Source organism: Fringilla coelebs (assembly GCF_963513975.1).
Source record: "Fringilla coelebs genome assembly, chromosome: 10".
In the NCBI taxonomy this organism is placed as follows: domain Eukaryota; kingdom Metazoa; phylum Chordata; class Aves; order Passeriformes; family Fringillidae; genus Fringilla; species Fringilla coelebs.
Genome location: NC_140036.1, coordinates 24,576,356 through 24,594,973, shown reverse-complemented (window position 1 = coordinate 24,594,973; position 18,618 = coordinate 24,576,356). Strand labels below are relative to the sequence as shown.

Below are 18,618 nucleotides of genomic sequence, written 5' to 3'. Positions count from 1 at the left end.
CTGCCTGGCTGTCCCTGTCCGGCTGTCCCTGCCCTGCCCTGCCCGGCTGTCCCTGCCCGGTCCGGCTGTCCCTGCCCGGCTGTCCCTGCCCTGCCCCTCCCAGCCCGGTGTGGCCCTGGGGACAGCCCTGCCCGCCGTGCAGGTGGCACTGGGGTTACCGGGCACCTCTGGAATCCCGAGGGGAGCTCGGGAGAGCAGGGCTGGGTTCCAGGGCACGGCTCCCACGGCTCGGCTTTGTGCGAGGGAAGCGATGGGATTGAAGGAAGGTTTTAAATAACGCCCTGGAGCTGCGGGGGCTGCGCCGCGGAGCCGCCCACGCCGACGGGGGCACGGCTGGGTGTCCCTGTCACCCCTGGGTGTCCCTGTCACCCCTGGGTGCCCTTGTCACCCGTGGGCGGGTGTCACTGTCACCTGTGAGTGTCACTGTCACCGTGGGTGGGTGTCACTGTCAGTGTGGGTGGGTGTCCCTGTCACCCGCTGGTGCGTGTCACTGTCACACACGGTTGGATGTCCCTGTCACCCATGGATGACTCTCCCTGTCACCCACGGGTGCTGTCCCCATCACCTGCAGCTCTCTGTCCCCATCCCCCTGAGTGGCTGTCCCAGCAGTGCCACTCGTGTGCCCCCAGGCCCGTGTCCCCTGCCTGGGCAGTGGCAGTGGGTGGCTGTCCCCTGCGTGGGGCACCTCCCAGGCTGGTGCTGGTGGCTGCTCAAACTCAGCCTGCTCCACCCTCCTGCCAGGCCCTTCCCTGCAGCCTGGGATTTTCCATCTAAAGGCTGCCTGACAGCTTTAATCTAATGCTTAAATGGATGGGAGAGAAGCCGTCGTGCAGGAAGGCTGTAATTTAATTACTTGGGAAGCGCACAGTTTAAGACATTTCAAATGTATTATTTTAGCCTGGCTGCTTTGGCAAAATCCAATTGGAATTTTGAGCGTGCTTATTTTTATTTCAGACTAACGCTACAGAACGCCTTCTGTAGAATGTGTTTGTTAAGAAATTAATTGTCTTTGAGGAAAGGAAAATGCCCTGGGTGGGACTTGCTCCTCGAAGCATCCAAACGTGTTGGAATTTGTTTCTCAAACTATTTGGTGGCACCATAAACCCAGCTCAGGCAGGAGGGGAGCAGGGCCTGGTGTCCTGATCCCTCTCTGGGCCGGCCCTGTGCTCCCTCAGGGCTCTGCAAACGAGTTTTGGGAGATGTTCATTGGCAAAGCTCTGTCCAGAACAGAAATAATCAGTGGCACACTGATTGAGGAGCGAGAGAAGCAGGAAGCTTATGGAAAATAAGGTCCTGAAGCCCCTGGATGCCCCCATTGAAGTCCTGGTGCCCTGTCCCTGGCAGCTCCTCAAGAGGGAACCTGGAGCAGGTTTATCCTTGGTTTTGGTTACAAAATTCAGGATTGCTAAGAGAGTCTGTGCAGGGCCCACAGCAGCTCAAATGCAGCTGGGTGCAACACGTGGAGCCTCGGCTGCCACGGGGGGTGCAGGGCAGGAGAGCTGGGCTGGGCTCCTGGATCTCCCCTCAGAGCTCCTGAGCCACCAGGAGAACGTGCCCTTCATGTAAACAAGCTGCTTTGGAGATATTTTGAGGATGAAGTCATAAAAATTCTACGGCATACCTATATTTTCCTTTTGGCATTGAATTCGCCATAAAAACTGACACAGAAAAACAGCTTCAGCTGTGCTGGCTGGCAAACTGCTGCAGCTGCTTCTCAGAGCCATCAAACCAGCCCACAGTGGGTTGTGTTGGGAGGGATGCCATGGGCAGGGACACCTCCCACTCTCCAGGTTGCTCCAAGCCCTGTCCAACATGGTAATTTTCCCCCAATATTCCATCCATCCTGCTCTCTGGCCGTGGGAAGCCATTCCCTCCTACCCTGTCACTCCAGGCCCTTGTTCAGCAATTCTTCAAATCTTTCAAATAATTTGTTTTCTCTGTTAAAAAGCAAAAGTCCCGTGCAGTAGTTAAAACATAAATTCCATTATTTTTCCCAGTAGTTCCCCTACCTCAGGCTGCCTGTTTTTATAGCAACTCCTGCAAATCCCCTTTGCCTAAATATTGTTGCAAGGATAAATTGTCCCTCTAAAGGGGATTCTCCCCTTCCTGGGCTGTCCCTGAGGGTGCTCCTGGATTCCAGTGGGATGGAGCCGCCCTGGGCTGTGCTGGGAGCCCAGAGTTACCCTGGGGCTGCTCAGATCCCTTCCCCGGGATCACCCACTTCAGCTCGGTGACTGAGGCTTTCCAAGGTGGGCCAGGGGATGGGGAAGACCGCCCCCCTGACAGGTTTTACTGGTTTTAGTTTGCCTCTCTGGGTGTGAGGTGGCACGGAAAGGGGGGCAGATGGCATTTCTGGTTCCAGCCCTGTGGGGTTTGGTGGCTGCGCCCCCCGCACGCAGGCGTGACTCGGACACTGATTTCCAAAAAGTGGGGTGTGGTCAGCAGGCAGGGCAGGGCAGGGCGTGTCCCAGGGCTCTGTGTCCGTCCCCAGGAGCCCCACAGGGCTGGGCACCGCCAGGGGACACTGGGGGCTGCCAGGATGGGATGGAGCTCTCCCTGCTCCTCTTATTTCTGGCAGTAACTTGACTCCATCAAGGGTTTTTTGCACGGATCACGTAATCCCCTCAGCCGTCTGAAATCCTGCACTTTAAAAGCCTCGCTGCAGAATGACAAAGAGGTTTTTTTTTTCCCTCGCAGCCGGGGTCGGCCGGTGACGAAGCGCGGCGGGGGCAGCGCCGTGGGCTGCGCTGGGATGCGCTGGGATGCGCTGGGATGCGCTGGGACGCGCTGGGACGGGCCCTGGGCAGGAGCTGCTCCCCTGAAACCCCGGCCCCGGCACCCCCCGGTGACCCCACAACTCTGGGGGTCCCCGGGCAGCTGTGCCCGGCTGGGCACGGCTCCGGGCGGGCTCGGGGCCATCTCCTCTGCCTTATCTACATTTAATGCGTCATCTGCAACTTCTGTGAGCGCTCAGCCCGGGAAAGCGCTGGGGAATTGCAGCTGAGGCGACCACCCACGCAGCCGGTGGCCCTGCGAGTGGGGAGGGGAGCTGGGAAGGGAGGAGGGAGCCAGGGAACGGGGGCTGGATGCCCTTCAGGCACCTGCTCGTCCCCTGTGCCATCCACACCTGGGCTGGGTGCCCGCTGCCCAGGAGCCTCCTCCTGCCTCCCCCCGTGCCTTCCCAGCCCACCAGCACAGCCCTGCAGTTCTTGCACGAGCAGCAGTTCCCTGGTTTGTCACTGAGCCACCCTGAGCATCCCTGCTCCTGCCTGCAGCAGGGCCAGGAGGATGCACAGAGGGACACCTGGGACTGGGCACGGGCTGGAAGTGTCCCAGGCCGGGCTGGACAGGGCTTGGAGCAGCCTGGGACAGCGGGAGGGGTCCCTGCCATGGCAGGGGTGGAGTGGGATCATCTTTAGGGTCCTGTGATCCATCTCCTGCCCTGAGAGCAGGAAGGCAGCGTTGCTCCAGTGGCTCCCTCGCTGCACTGCCACCGCAGCACGTGACCCAAATCCAATTCCCTTTCATTTCTGTAACAGGTAGGAGATCACACAGCAGCTCGCAGAGCAGCAAACACGAGCGCAGCCGCACGGTGCAGGTGTCAGATTGAACGCCAGAGCAAAGTGAAGGATGCACGTGCTCAAGTGAGAGCAGAAATCTGTGTTTTCAGCTTGCACAACTTGGGCCACCTACGCTGGTCCAGCTGCTGCAGCTTTGTGTGTTTGTCTGTGCTGCTCAGCAGTTGGGAACAGAGGTAAAAAACCCCTGAGATTTGATGCTCTGCATAAACATCCAAACTTCATCAAGCCAGGGGCATTCGGGCAAGGCTCCCAGGGGTGCACAGGTGGGATTGCTGGGGTGGCTGTGCAGGGCAGGGCTGGGACTGGGTGATGCCTGTGGCTCCCTTGCAGCTCAGGACATTCTGTGATTCTGATTCTCTGCCTGTGCTGCAGCTTTGTGGCCTGGAGCTGTCCTGACCTCTGTCCACACAAGGAACCTTGGCTGGGACGTGGTGCCTTGCTCTGGGCACCCCACGGGGCCACGGGCTGCTGTGGGGAGGAGGTGGCACTGTGGGGATGAGGTGGCACTGTGGGGACAAGGTGGCACTGTGGGGATGAGGTTATGCTGTGGGGATCAAGGTGGCACTGTGGGGACAAGGTGGCACCGTGGGGACAGGCGATGGATGGTGACAAATGGATGTACCCGAGGTGTCAGCACCGCTAAACATCTTCCAGGGTAAAACACAGGGAGAGCAACTTTAGACACAGGCAGGCAGTGATGGGACATGGGGGAGCAGTTGGAACGAAAGGAGGAGAGATTTAAATTAGATGTTGGGTGAAATTCTTTGCTCACAGGGTGGCCAAGCCCTGGCACAGGCTGCCCAGAGAACTGGCAGTGCCCAAGGCCAGGCTGGACAGGGCTGGAGCAGCCTGGGACAGTGGGAGGTGTCCCTGCCATGGCAGGGGGGCACTGGAGGGGCTTTAATGTCCCTCCAACCCAAACCAGGCTGGGATTCTGTTATTTTCCCCTGCAGGAGCCAGGGATGGAGCTGGGGTCACTGTCCCCACTCCACAGGTGACAGGTAAGGGACATCAGATGAGCTGCAGCGGGAGAGGGAGCTGGGGAGGGTCTCTGCTTCCATCAGGATTTTGGTGTCTCTTGAAGCAGCCTCTTTTTTCAGGGAATAAATTACATATTTTATTCATTTTCTGCACAGAAAGGAGCGGTTCTGGAGCCCTGATGGGGATGTTTCTAAGCAACGTTGTTTTCCCACCACCAGCGTCAGGAGCAGTGACTTTTTTACTTTTTTTTTTTTCATATTTTTGTAGCAATAAGACAAACTCTCTGCAGTTTATATCAGAAAGCTGTGCCATGATTTCCCCAGTTTGGCTGCATCCCCCCACTGCGAGGGGGTGTGTGAGGGGTCCCCTGGGGGTCACCTGCCCCCGGGTTGCTGTGCTGGGACCATCCCCTCAGGTTTTATTTTGGTAGAGTTTGGCTGCTGTGGGCACAGGCACAGACGCAGGGCAATGAAACCGGGCTTGGAAGGAGCCAAAAGCAGCTTTATCTGAATTCTGTGGAGCTCTCCCAAGCCTGGAGATTCTTCTGTGGGTGTGGACTCTGAAATGTTTTAGTCATTGTATGTGTTATTGCAGAGATTTTATTTAAAACTTCTGGGTTTGCATAGGGGGAAAAACCTCTCCTTTTCTGTCTCATGATGGATGGATGGATGGATGGATGGATGGATGGATGGATGGATGGATGGATGGATGGATGGATGGATAAACAATCAGATAGGATGGTTATCCTGATCCCTTCCAGCTGGGAATGCTGCAGGGGAAGGGAAGGTTTGGGTTGATTTGGGGAGTGTTAAATGAAGAGGCCAAACCCAAACTGTGGCTGCTCCAAACAGTGAAGGGAAACAAATCCCCACCTGGTAAGGGAATGTGTTGTGCTGTAATCGCTCTGTCCCTGAAGGACACAGGAACCATTGTAGGTTAACGAGGTAATTAAGAGGCACAAGTGTCTCAGGCCATAAATCTCTGCCAGGGAAGGGGGTGGGTGTTGGTTGTGTGCCTGTGTGGGGTTTGTGCTGCTCTTCCAGCTCCGTGTGCCCTGCAGCAGCTGGGCTGATGCACCGTGGGTGTGGGACATGGGTGGGGAGGAATTGGGATATGGATGGTGAGGGTTTCCCCAGGAGGGGAACTGGGACATGGATGGTGAGGGTTTCCCCAGGAGGGGAATTGGGATATGGATGGTGAGGGTTTCTCAAGGAGGGGAATTGGGATATGGATGGTGAAGGTTTCCCCAGGAGGGGAATTGGAGGTGGATGGTGAGGGTTTCCCCAGGAGGGGAATTGGAGGTGGATGGTGAAGGTTTCCCCAGGAGGGGAATTGGGACATGGATGGTGAGGGTTTCCCCAGGAGGGGAACTGGGACATGGATGGTGAGGGTTTCCCCAGGAAGGGAATTGGAGGTGGCTGGTGAGGGTTTCCCCAGGAGGGGAATTGGGACATGGATGGTGAGGGTTTCCCGAGGAGGGGAATTGGGACATGGATGGTGAAGGTTTCCCCAGGAGGGGAATTGCCCTTCCCCGCTGCTGGCAGAGGGGTTTGCCTGGGGCTGGGCTGTGTTTGGGAGGATGGAGGTGGCCCTGCAGGGACAGGGACAGCTCCTGGGTCCCTCAGCTCCCTCAGCCAGTGTTACAGAGCACTCTGTGCCACTGCTGGGCTCTCACCATCCCCCTGCTCCCGCGTTAATTACAGCCCCGTTAATTACAGTTGTTTTCTGTGGCACGGGGCGCTTTGCAGGGATGTTTCACTCCTGCTTTCTCTCTTTCCTTTGGTCGAAGCGCCTCTTAGCTCTGCCCCTCTGGCAGTGCCCGTGTCCCCCTGCAGGGCTCTGCTGTCCCTGTGGTCACACAGATGTCACCACGCTGGGCTTTTTCTCCTAAAGCCTCGATTTTTCTGCCAGAGCTGGGCCTCATCCTCCCCACGCCCCTGCTCTCCAGTTCTCCTTTCTCCTGGCTCCCCAGGATCCTGTGCCTGCTCCCCTGGGAGCTCTCAGCTCCGGGCTCATCCACATCTCTATGTACATATATAAATTACAATTCCTTCAGTTCTCCTTCGGCTCTGCCTGCACACTCAGCACTTACCCTTCCCAGGGAATAATTCAGCTCCAAATTCCCATGAAAAGCATGAAGGAGGCATGGGGTGAGGCAAGAGGCAGAAGGAGGGCTGGGAATTTTCCATGTCATGCTCGATCCTGGCTGCTGCCCTGTGCCAGGGGAGGTTCAGGCTGGGCACTGCTGGTGTAAGGCAGGGTTCTGTGCAGCACCCACTCCCTGGGAGCAAGGGAGGGTGAAAACAAATCCCAGGGGATTTTTCCTTGTAATGTGGCCCTGGTTGAAGATTGGATTATGTGTGTAACACTGACTTTAGTTAAAAGAGTCTTGAAAACCTGTGGTATTTCCCCCCATCTTTTGGCTGTCAGGCTCTATCCCCGATACCTCTGTGCTGCTGCAGGATGTGTTAGTCCTGCCTTCCCCTTTGTGCCACTTTTGCCTTTCTGATGTTGAACCCCAGGGCTCTTGAAGCCAAAAATGGTCACCTTGACCTTGAGTGTGCATGTTGGACCCTGGTGCTTTCTTTGGCCACAGAATGAGCTCTCCCTCCCCAGCACACCCAACTGGGTGCATCTCTGTAGGATTTTCCTTGGCTTTGCCCATCATCTCCTCGCAGTTAGGTGGCTGACAAGCAAAATGATAGCTTTTCCCCCAGGTTTGAGAAGCTGGAGGCTTTTGCAGCTCTGGGTGTGTCCTCAGGGCTGGATCTGGTGCCTCCCTGTCCTGCACAGGCTGGTGTCAGCGCCTGAGCCCCCTCCATTTAACAAAACAATTAACTCGGGCTTATCCAGCTCTGCAGCAGAGCCCAAGTGTCTCTCCTGAGCAGCAGGCTGCCGTGTGTGAAGGGCTCAGGTGGGTGGGTTTGGGCTGTGGTTTTTCTGTGGGAGCCAGGCGTGGTCCCCACGGGGGCTGAGGAGCCGTGTGTCTGCTGGGACAAGTCACAGGCGAGTGGATCAGAGCCTGTGAGCCCAGGATGGGATCCCTGCTGCCAGGGAGGGGCTGTGCCCTCTGCTGCAGCCTGGTGAGGGCTGGCAGCAGCTGAGCTGAGTTTTCCAGGTCTCTGTGCAGCTGGAACTGCCCCTCCGGCCGTAGCGCTGGTGCCCACGGGGCAGAACCCTGAGCTCATCCCAGGGCAAACCCCAGTGGGCAGGGAGGCCCTGGTGTGGGTGAGGATGAGGAAGGAGCAGCACGGCTGGGATTGTCCCAGGCAGGGGGTGACCGGCCCTGTGGCTGTGCCGTTCTGGGATCCTGCCTGCAGGGAGTCCCGGGCTGGGCTCACCGCTCCTCGCCAGCCTTTTCCCTGCCTGGCTCCCGGCTCTGGCGGGGCTTGGCAGCAGCTCCTGGGAACGCAGCCCCGGCTCCCTGCAGGGCTCCTGCCCCAGCCCGCCAGGATCCCCCGGGGCGAGGAAAAGCCTAGTCCAGGGAGATGCCAGCCCTGCTGGGTGCCCCGGGCTGCTTTCAGCGGCTGCCAGGCTGCAGGCTGTGTTTGCTGTGACTCAGAGCCGGCTCTGCTCGCCAGGCTGTGCTGCAGGGACCTGCTGCCAGCCCAGGCTCCTGCTGGGCAGGGAAATGCCACCCTTGGGTGGTGCCAGCACAGCGGGGCCCGGTTAGACCCGGCTCAGTTAGACCCAGCCCGGTTAGACCCGCCTGCAGAGTGGGGCTCTCGGGGGGCTGAGGTCCCCTCGTCCTTGGCTGTCCCCTGGTCAGTGGCACTCACCAGCACACACTGTGTGAGTGCCACTGACCAGGGGACAGCCAAGGACAAGGGCACTGTGCTCACCTGTCCCTCCCAAGGCTCTCCCTGGAGAAGGAGGCTGGAAGGATTTGAAGTGAAGTTAAAATGCGTCTTAGAGCTACAAACAGCAGAGGACTGGGGTGTCCCTTCTCTCCCCGACTGGAGCAGTGCCCTGTGGCTCTGTGGGCTGAGGTGGCTGCTGCTGTGCTTCTCTTTTAGGTTTTGGTGACCTCAGGAGGTTTGTACAGCTCTGCTGTGGGCACCGAGAGGGGCTCTGCCCCAAAACCTCTCCTGCTGCCCTTTCCCTGCCCCATCCCCTCTGAGGCCTCTCCAGCACAGACAAACCCCGTGTTCTGTGTGCTGGGCAGAGAGCTGTGGCAGCAGAGCCAGCACAAAGCACAGGGGGCTCTCGGCAGGAGCACACGATGGCTGTGCTAATGGAAACCAGGAGAGGACGGATCAGAGCTGACTTTCAATCAGCTGCTTTGGCCAGGCAAACCATCCTCAGAGACCAGAGGCTCCAGCTTTGTCCTCTCTAACAGCTACTCTCTCGCAGAGAGGAATTCCTTCCCAATATCCCACTCACCCCCTGGCTGTGGGAAGCTGCTCCCCCTTGCCCCAAGCTCTCCTGGAGCCCCTCTGGCCCAGCAGCTCCAGGTGAGCACCCAGAGCTCGCTGGCACAGGCGCCCAGCAGCTTCCCAGGAGGATGCTCAGCTGTGCACAGCCAGAGCAGATGCTCCTGATGGATTGGGATTTGTTCCCATCCCCATTCCCAACACCTCCCAGGCCCTGCTCCCAGCACAGCCATCCTCGGGAGCTGTGGGGCTGCTGCCAGTTCAGCTGCAGGCACGGAGCTGCCTCATTGTCCCCGAGCCCAGAATTAGTGCAAGGGAAGCACAAAGAGCTTTTACTGCCCCGTTACTTGGAGACAGCCCATTGATTTGACTTGGCAATTGTGCAGCTTCAGGCACGTGTCTGTCTGTCTGTGTGTCTGTCTGTCTGCTCTATCTCCATCTGCATCCTCCTGGGTGCTGCAGAGCGGGTGTAGATGGAGATAGATGTGAGTATTTGCTTGGTGGGTTTGTGTGGGTTTGTTTCTTCTGGTTTGGGAGGCAGAGGAGAAGCAGGTCTTGAATGACAAATTCCTGCTCTGCAGGAGGAAGCAGGGCTGGGCTCAGTGAGCTCTTACACAGCACCAGGTCTGTGCTGGGGCCAGTTCCCACCAGTGTGGCCAGTTCCCACCAGTGTGGCCAGTTCCCCGTGCTGGTGGGGCCTCCCTGCACACCTGGGGGTGCTCTCCAGGCTGGGCCGTGGGCTCAGCAATCCCCCTGCCCAGCACCTCCCAGCTCCCTTTGTAGAGGGATCTGGCCCTGCAGGGATTTGGCATTTCCAGCATCAATTTCCCAAATATTCGGGTCAGGTGTGCACTGAGCAAATGGCAGAGCTCTGGAAATCCAAACACAGCATTTCTGCCCGGATTTGTTGTCTGAGCGGGCTCTTCACAGAGCTGGATGTTGCTCCCTGGAGCAAACCCGGTGTGTTTTACCCCAAAAGCTGCCTGGAGGTGGGAGGGAGCAGCCCTGGTGTGGTGGCACAGGGGAAGGACAGGGCCATCACTGAGGTCTGGGCTGACACCCTGCAGCAGATCCCACTGCCAAGGGGGTGAATCCTATAAATGCAGGGAAACACCCCAGAGATGCACTCACACCGTGTGTTCCTACTCATACAGGGATATATAGAGGGTGGAGAGGATCTGTATTTGCACATAGATACTGGGAATATCTCTGTGTGTAGATATAAATGGGGTGTATATAAGGGTGTGTCCATAATTATATAGATTTAAAGGGTATATGTATTTCCATAAAAGGTTACACATAAAGGAGATGTATATGCATAGAGCTAAAGGGCATATGTGCAAAGGGGGTACATAATATATATATTTGCAAATATAGATAAAGGGTGTATGTGTAGGTATTTATGTGGAGAGAGGAGTTCATGGCTGAGCTGTGCCCACAGACTTTCAACAGCAAAGATCAGGTCAGTGAGAAACAGGATTAAAAACCTGTAAAATAATTGGAAGCTGTTAGAGAATGAGCAGCAGCACTTGACCCCAAGGGGTGTTATGGGTTGGGTGGGCTGTGTCCAGAAGGAATGCAGAAATCCCCATCCCATGGGTCTGGGAGTCTGGGATTCCTGCCCTCGGTGCTGCAGCTCTGGGGCTTTGCCTTTGAACCTCCCAAGGCCTCTAGTCAGGAGGAGGAGGATGGGGAGGATTTGTGTTGCTGGTGGGCAGGCTCCAGCTGTGCTTGCACTCAAAAGATGGGAAAAAAAAATAAAAAGGGAAAAAAGGAAGGAAAACTAGAAAAGGAATAAAGAAGAAAAAATAGAACACACACACAGAAAAAGAGGTCAGTGGCTGCCCTAGCTGTGCTGTGAGCCTGGGGGCTCGTGGGGCTGGAGATGCAGCTGCAGCCTTTCAAACAGACCTGCAGGTCAGGTTCCTGTCTCTCCCAGCATCTGAAATTCCCATTAGCAGCACTAAATTTTGGGTGCAGCACTGTGTTAAGGGGTCCTGGAGGGCTGGGAGGGTGGGCAGTCCTGCCCCAGGGTCTGGCTGGTGCTGGGCTGGTCCTCCTGCTGTAGGAATGAAAACCTGACACGGCCAGGAAATCCAGTGTGGGAAATGGGACGGGCTGGAAGCACAGGGCACAGCCTGGCTGTGCTGTCCAAGCCCTCCCTTGGCCCTGCCAGGGGCCAGCAGGGCTTTTCCCTCTGCTTTATTTCATTTGGCTTCAAAGAACTCAGCAGGAAGGGCAGGGAATGTTTGGGGGACCCCAGCTGATGGTGGGTGTGAGGTACAGCTGAATTGATCTGGGTTTATTGCCAGCCCTGAGCACTCAGGGAGGAGGAGGATGGCAGCACATCCACCCCTCCCCAGCCTGGGTGCCCAGGTCCCACTGTGAGAGATCTGCCCCTTTTGGAAGAAAACACACATTGGGCAAAAGCTGTGGCTTGTCCCCTCCAGCTGCTGGCTCCCCGTGGGGTTGTGTTGTGTGTCCCTCAAGGGCTGAACTGCATTTCCTAATTATTTTCTTTTACTTCCAGAAACCTTGGCAAGTCTGGGCTGAGAGTGTCGTGCCTGGGGTTGGGTGAGTACCTCTGGCCTCTGTGCCCAGCCCAGCCCTCCGGGGGAGCTGTGGGAGGGTTTGTGCTGTGAAACCCTCGGGTGTGCCCAGTGCCTGGGAGGAGCAGCCTGCAGGGATGCCATGGAGCATCCTCAGGAGCCCTGAGGGCCAGGGCCGCCTGGGCTGGGGCAGAGCTCCATCCCATGGGTCCCATCGCAGTTCCCACCCCGTGGATGCCACTCCGTGGATCCCATCCCGTAGATCCCATCCCGTGGGTCCCACCCCAGTCCCCATCCCGTGGGTCCCATCACAGTTCCCATCCCGTGTATGCCATCCTGTGGATGCCATCCCCTGGATCCCACCCCAGTTCCCATCCCGTGGGTCCCATCCCGTGGGTCCCACCCCAGTTCCCATCCCGTGGGTCCCACCCCAGTTCCCATCCCGTGGGTCCCACCCCAGTTCCCATCCCGTGGGTCCCACCCCAGTTCCCATCCCGTGGGTCCCACCCCAGTTCCCATCCCGTGGGTCCCACCCCAGTTCCCATCCCGTGGGTCCCACCCCAGTTCCCATCCCGTGGGTCCCACCCCAGTTCCCATCCCGTGGATCCCACCCCAGTTCCCATCCCGTGGGTCCCACCCCAGTTCCCATCCCATGGGTCCCACCCCAGCTCCCACCCCAGTTCCCATCCCCTGGATCCCACCCCAGCTCCCACCCCAGTTCCCATCCCGTGGGTCCCACCCCAGTTCCCATCCCCTGGATCCCCCCCCAGTTCCCATCCCGTGGTTCCCATCCCGTGGATCCCACCCCAGTTCCCATCCCCTGGATCCCCCCCAGTTCCCACCCCAGTTCCCATCCCGTGGCTCCCACCCCAGTTCCCATCCCGTGGCTCCCACCCCAGCTCCCACCCCAGTTCCCATCCCGTGGATCCCACCCCAGCTCCCACCCCAGTTCCCATCCCGTGGCTCCCACCCCAGCTCCCACCCCAGTTCCCATCCCGTGGATCCCACCCCAGCTCCCACCCCAGTTCCCATCCCGTGGATCCCCCCCCAGTTCCCACCCCAGTTCCCATCCCCTCCCCTCCCCTGTGTGCCCTGTTTCCCCCTGCTCCAGAAGCCCACAGTTCTGTACCAAAGCTTTATCCCCCTGTGTGCTGTTTCCTGGGGAAGGGCTCTGCTTGGCTCCTGGAGAGCTCCTGCTGCCTTTTCTCAGAGAAATCTCTGAAGTGCAGCCCCGGGACCCAGACTGAGCTGTGTGACGGACGCCCGGCCCTGCAGGGAGGAGGAGGAGGAGGAGGAGGAGGCTGAGCTGTGCCGGCCGCCCTGCGATGTGCAGGAGCCCCAGGGAGGGAGGCTCTGCCCCAGCACAGCCCCTCCAGCCCCGTTCCTGCTTCCTGGGGTCACAGTGCTGCCCCAGGGAGGGGAGGCACCGCCTCAGGTTCCTCCAAGAATGGCTGAGGAAGGTAGCAGCGAGCCCAGGCTGAGTATGGGTTTATACAATCAGAGTTTGATGGCACATTTTGGTTTGTTGCTACCTAGACAGAGCACGTGGAGGGCAGTCAGGTTAAAATCGGTGTGCAGTGGTTGAAGTGGATGCTGGTCACAGGAGGGTGGGGGGCAGAGCAGGGGGGAGACCCTGCCCTGGAGCCCCGGGGCTCAGAGCAGCCCCAGTGCCAGGCTCAGCCTCAGCCCCATCAGTGCCTCCGGTCTGGGGGATTTAGCAATGCTCCATCAACACAACAATAGCAGGCCTTAATCAGTTGACTAATTTAACATTTATAAAGTGACTCAATAGGATTTGCTGTGAGCACAACAGTCGCTTAATTATGAATCTAAGCTAATTACGAATCTAAGATGGCAAGGTTCATTCTGCACTTACTCAGAGTATTTAAATCAATTGATGTACCCACAAATCCAAGGAGTCTGCAGCAAGCTTTAAACCTGTGAAACACTTCAGGGAAACACTGCTGTCCCTGGACTCACAACCTATGGCATGCTTGGCTTTAGTCATCAGGAAATTTCCATCCTGCAATTTGGCTTGGTAGTTATTGGAATTTTCTTTGAGAAGTCCAGTTAGAATAATAATTATATTATTATTTAACAATTCTATTATCATTATTATTATTATTAGGTCAGAGCAACCTGCTGTACTGGGAAGTGTCCCTGCCCAACAGAGGGGTGCAATGGGATGAACTCTGAGGTCCTTCCAGCCTACACCATTCCATGATTCTGTGATTATTTTGCTCAGGCTGTTCAGACAGAAAAATAAGGCCTTGGGGCTGTTTGTTGGAAACCAGGAGCTTGGCAGAGCACAAGCTGTGAGAGCAGAGAGTGTTTGGGATAAGTTCCAGAGGGTCACCTGCCCAGGTGAGCATTGCCAAGGTGAGGGGGTGCTGCTGCCTTGGGGCAGGTGAGGACCTGGGGGGCTCTGCATGATCATCCCTGCCAGGGCTGGCAGCTGGCAGCCCCTTGGGATTTGGGTTCAAACTGCAGGGAATTGTGAAAGTCACCCTGTAGCACAAGTGGGAGAAGCAGGGCTCTGCCAAGAGCTCTTCTGGTTAAAATAGCCCCAGCCTTGGAAAGGACTCGTCTGGTCTGTGCAGAGACTTTATTTATCAGTTTCATTTATCAGCCTCACAGCTTCCCCAAGTGCTGCTGGTGTGGTGGTGGAGAAAGCCACGGAAAGGAAGTAGCAGCAGGAAAAGAAAAAAAACCCGACTGTTTTGCAGAGCTTTTCTTTGATTTCAAGTGGAACTGCAGCAGCATCTAAATATACTGAGCCTTTGTGAGTGCAGCTGTGCAGGGGCTGGGGAGGCTGCAGGGCACCCCCTCCTGCTCCAGCACAGGGAGCCCTGAGCCCCTGCCCTGTGTGCAGCAGAGGGGAGCTGGGAAGCCTGAAACCCAGAATCCAGAAATCCACATTCCCTGGAGTGGGCAGGTGTTTCTCCTGCTGCACAGCACCTTTTCTTTTGGATGGTTGGTTTGGGTTGGAGGGACCTTAAAGCTCATCCTGTTCTCTCCCTGCCATGGCAGGGACACCTCCCCCTGTCCCAGGGGCTCCCAGTGTCCAGCCTGGCCTTGGGCACTGCCCACCCTCCCAGGGAAGGATTTCTCCCCAATATCTGATCTAAATCTCCTCTCTTTCAGTTTAAAACCCTCCCCCTTGTCCCTCCTGTCCCTCTGCAGATCCCCCAGGTGTCTGCTGTGGCTTATCTGACTTTCCTAAATGCCTTCTCTCTTGCGCTTCCCCAAAAGATAAATGTGTTTCCCTGTGTTCTCTGCAGCATGAAAATCTAATTTAGGGCTCACTAAAGTTTCTGAAGGCTCAGCAGTCTTCCTCAAAAGCCTTGCAAAATCCCAGCAAGGTGGGAGTGTGCTTCATCCTGCGGGATGAGAAGAGGAGGAGGAGGGGAAGTGGGGCAGAGATGCGAGGAGGGCAGGGCTGAGAGCAGGGACCCCTCGGTGACACCCTGCTCCTCCTGGCTCAGGGGGAAGCAGCTCCTCTGCTGGCTCCTGCCGGGGATGCTGCCAATGCTTCCTGCCAGGGTTGTCTGGCAGGGCCCTGAGCCCCTCAGAGCAGAGGCTGAGCATCATTCCTGGGGCCCTGCAGCTCCTGTGGAGCTGGGGCTGCTCAGCCAGGCTGAGCTTCCCTGAACATCCCAGGGCTGGGTCCTGCTCCTTCCTGGGCTGAGCTTTCCCCTCCTGCCTGGATGAGCTTGCTCCAGGTGAGCCTTCCACGGGGAACCTGCCAGCCTGGCCCTGGGCTGCTGCCAGCCTCTTTCCTTGGGGCTGGATCCAGCCTGTGCTTCTGATCCAGGGAAAGCCAGGTCCTGTTTTTCACCTGTGCAGCTCAGGGGGACCCTGCCTGTGGCTGCTGCAGGTTTTGAGAGAGCCTTGACCTCAGGGAGGTGATGGGCCCTGACTGCAGGGAAGGGAGCAGGGCAAAGCTGCCATCCCCATCCCAGGGACAGAAGGTGACAGCTGGCTGCAAAAATGGTGTTTTGTGAGCCCAGAGGGGGCAGGTGCTGCTGTCCCCTGGTCCCTGCTCTGGGGTGAGGTTTGGCACAGGCACTGTCCCTGCCAGCAGGGGCTGGGGGCTCAGCCCTGCTCCTGCACAGGTGCCACTCGTGCTGGCAGGGCTGTGACACTGCTCAGTGGCTTTGCTCTGGCACCACGCCCTGCTGGGCTGGAGTGGGAGCTAGAGCTGGGCCCTGTGCAGGGATTCCCTTGGAGGTGAGGATATCCACTTGGAAAACCTTTCGAGGCAGGAGGGAGGAAGGTGATGGGCAAGGGGCAGCGGTGGGAAGTCTGTCTGTCCCTAGCCCTGGGGCAGGGGATGCCTTTCCAAACCATGAGCTGGGCTAGGTGAGAGAGAGACAGTGACTTGGACAGGGGAAAGGACAAATTTAAAAAAATATATGTCTTTCTCCAGTATATTTTTCTTCCCAAATGAGTGTGTTGGCTGAGGTTGTGAATCATCCGTGGCTGTTGTTTGAAATGCCAAATGTGCCTTGTGCTTTTTTTTGCCTTTTTTAATTTGCAGAGGGAGGGGAGCAGCCTGTGCCACACCGTGCCTCGGGTGCCTTCCCTGCTCCTGACCCCTGGAGCAGACCCCCTCCCTTCCCCAGCCACCCCTGGTGCTTCACCCTGCTGAGCCCAAACTCAGGTCCCTGCTGGGTTTTGTGACAATAATGGGGAGAAAGCCCCATGGGAATCCACACCTGTGTGGCCCAGCTGGGGCCTGGCAGCTCAGGCAGGGCTGTCCAGGAGCACAGACATTTATTCCTTGCATTTCAGGTGCTTTAAGGTGCCTGTTGTTGTGATTTGAGCTCTCCCTGTGCCCCAAGCCCCGAGCACATTGTCACTCAGTGGGATGTGCTTTGTGTCAGAAGGTGAATTTTGAGAGGATGTGCACTCTGTGGGGAGGATGAATAATCCTCTTCCTTCTCACCTGTGCACCTGTGTGCTGCTTATGCAAAAGGGAAAAAAAAATCACTTTGAGATAAACAGTCTCAACCCATTTTTTTGGTACAAACACATTTTAATGTATTCCTGTAAAAATAACACCTCTGAGGCTTTAACATGGAAATCAGGCTTCATTTGGTTATTTTTTTTTATCTGCATGAAGAAGCTTAAAGAGAAAATGAAAACAGGTTTCAGTTTTATCTTCGTTGTGCAGGACCAGAGCATTTAAACTCCAAGAATCAGAGAAAATACCTCTCCTGAGGTCTGTAGCCAGCAAGGTGCAGCAGGGGTACTCCTGTCCCATTACTGTCGTCCTTACAGAGCTAAAGAAAATACCAAATTAGCTAGCAAATGCTCTTTGCTCATTTGTTTAGTTTCCATTTCATCTCTGATCCGTGGCAAACTTGGCTTTTCCAGCTCGGGTTGTTCCGCAGGAAGTCAGGAGTTGCAGTTTGAACTCACACTTTGTGCATCTTTAAATAGCTTTATTTGCACTGAGAGAAACCTGACGTATTAAAAAATTCAGATTGGCCTTTTTTTGAGGGAAAGAGAGCGAGCTCCTGCTGCCAGAGACGATGAGTGGCGGCGTTCTGAGCAGGGCTGATCAAAGCTGCCCCAGCGCTTCCACCCCTGCTCAGGGTTCATGTCCTGGCACCCAGGGACCCCATCCCTCTTTGATGGGGGTCTGGGAGCAGCTTTTGCATCTTTTCAAGAGCAGGCAGGCAGGGAAGCTGCAATTTCTGCTCCTTGGCAGCATCAGAGCTCAGCCCCGGCACCGCAGTCCCTGTCCTGGTCCATCCCTGCCGCACAGGTGGGGTGGGATGGGCTGGGAGGGACCCCCCAGTGCCCCCCTGCCCTGGCAGGGACACTCCCACTGCCCCAGGCTGCTCCAGCCCTGTCCAGCCTGGCCTGGGACGCTGCCAGGGCTGGGGAAATCTCACTGAGCCCCTCTGTCAGAGAGAGCTTTCAGTTCTGGGGAGCTGTGCGAGCCACGTCAGCTGTGCCCCATCCATCCTTCCTTCCTTCCATCCTTCCTTCCTTCCTTCCTTCCTTCCTTCCTTCCTTCCTTCCTTCCTTCCTTCCTTCCTTCCTTCCTTCCTTCCTTCCTTCCTTCCTTCCTTCCTTCCATCCTTCCTTCCATCCTTCCTTCCATCCTTCCTTCCATCCTTCCTTCCATCCTTCCTTCCATCCTTCCTTCCATCCTTCCTTCCATCCTTCCTTCCATCCTTCCTTCCATCCTTCCTTCCATCCTTCCTTCCATCCTTCCTTCCATCCTTCCTTCCCTCCATCCTTCCCTCCATCCTTCCCTCCCTCCCTCCCTCCCTCCAGGGAGTGGCTGGGTCTGCCATCAGGGGTTCTGTGGGGCTCTGAGGAGCGAGGGGGCTGTGCTGGGCTCAGAGGGACCGTGGGACAGGCTGGCAGGAGTCCCAGGGCTGTCACAGCCCGGGGCAGCAGGGGTGTCTGGGCAGGGCCCCCGTGGGAGCTGCTGCTTGCCCGGCTCCCTGCTGCCTCTTCCCCCTGCCTGAGGAGATATGTACTCCTAAAATAAATACACACATGCAAAATCTAGATACAGAAATCCTGTTCCTGTGGGAGTTCCTTGGGGTTGGACCAGCTGACCTTTAAAGGTCTCTTCTAACCCAGACTGATTTATGATCTGGTTAAATCCACATGCTGCTTCCACCACAGGATTTTTTTTTTTTAAAGTTTTTTTTTTTTTTATTAAGCAATGATCATAAAGAGAAAATGCCCCAAGTTTTCCTAATTATAGACCAGAGTCAGCAACTGAGCCTAAACTGCAGCAGCCTTAGGAGCCAGCCTTGGGAAAGCAGTGAGCAGTGCCCTTGGGCTGGCCTGGCACTGGACATGGGCTTCATGGAAAAGTTCCCAGGGAAAAGTCACTTTGGGCTGGAACTCGTTCCTGTCAGAAGAAATAGTTCTCTTTTTTTATGTCTTCTTCTTTTTTTTTTTTTTTAATTCTAATTTTGACTTTCAGGATGCTAAATGCTGAAGTACATATTTAAGGAGAGTTTCATTCCCCAAATGATGTGTTGTGGCAGCATCGTGGATTTTTTCCAATTTGTCAGATTGAAGCTTTGGAAAATGATTTCTGATTTGGAAAGAGCTTCAGATTTCAGGGCCTGGAAGGGTCCCAGGCCAGGCTGGACAGGG

General features: G+C 56.5%; 1 protein-coding gene across 2 annotated transcripts in view; it reads left to right on the top strand.

Moving 5' to 3' along the window:
- Positions 1-18,618, top strand: part of KCNAB1 (potassium voltage-gated channel subfamily A regulatory beta subunit 1) — a 57,717-nt gene that overhangs the window by 22,333 nt on the left and 16,766 nt on the right. For both annotated transcript variants that reach the window (XM_084212069.1, XM_084212070.1), the window contains exon 2: positions 11,466-11,509. In XM_084212069.1, the coding sequence (XP_084068195.1) occupies positions 11,466-11,509 (44 nt within the window). The remainder of the gene's footprint in view (positions 1-11,465; positions 11,510-18,618) is intronic.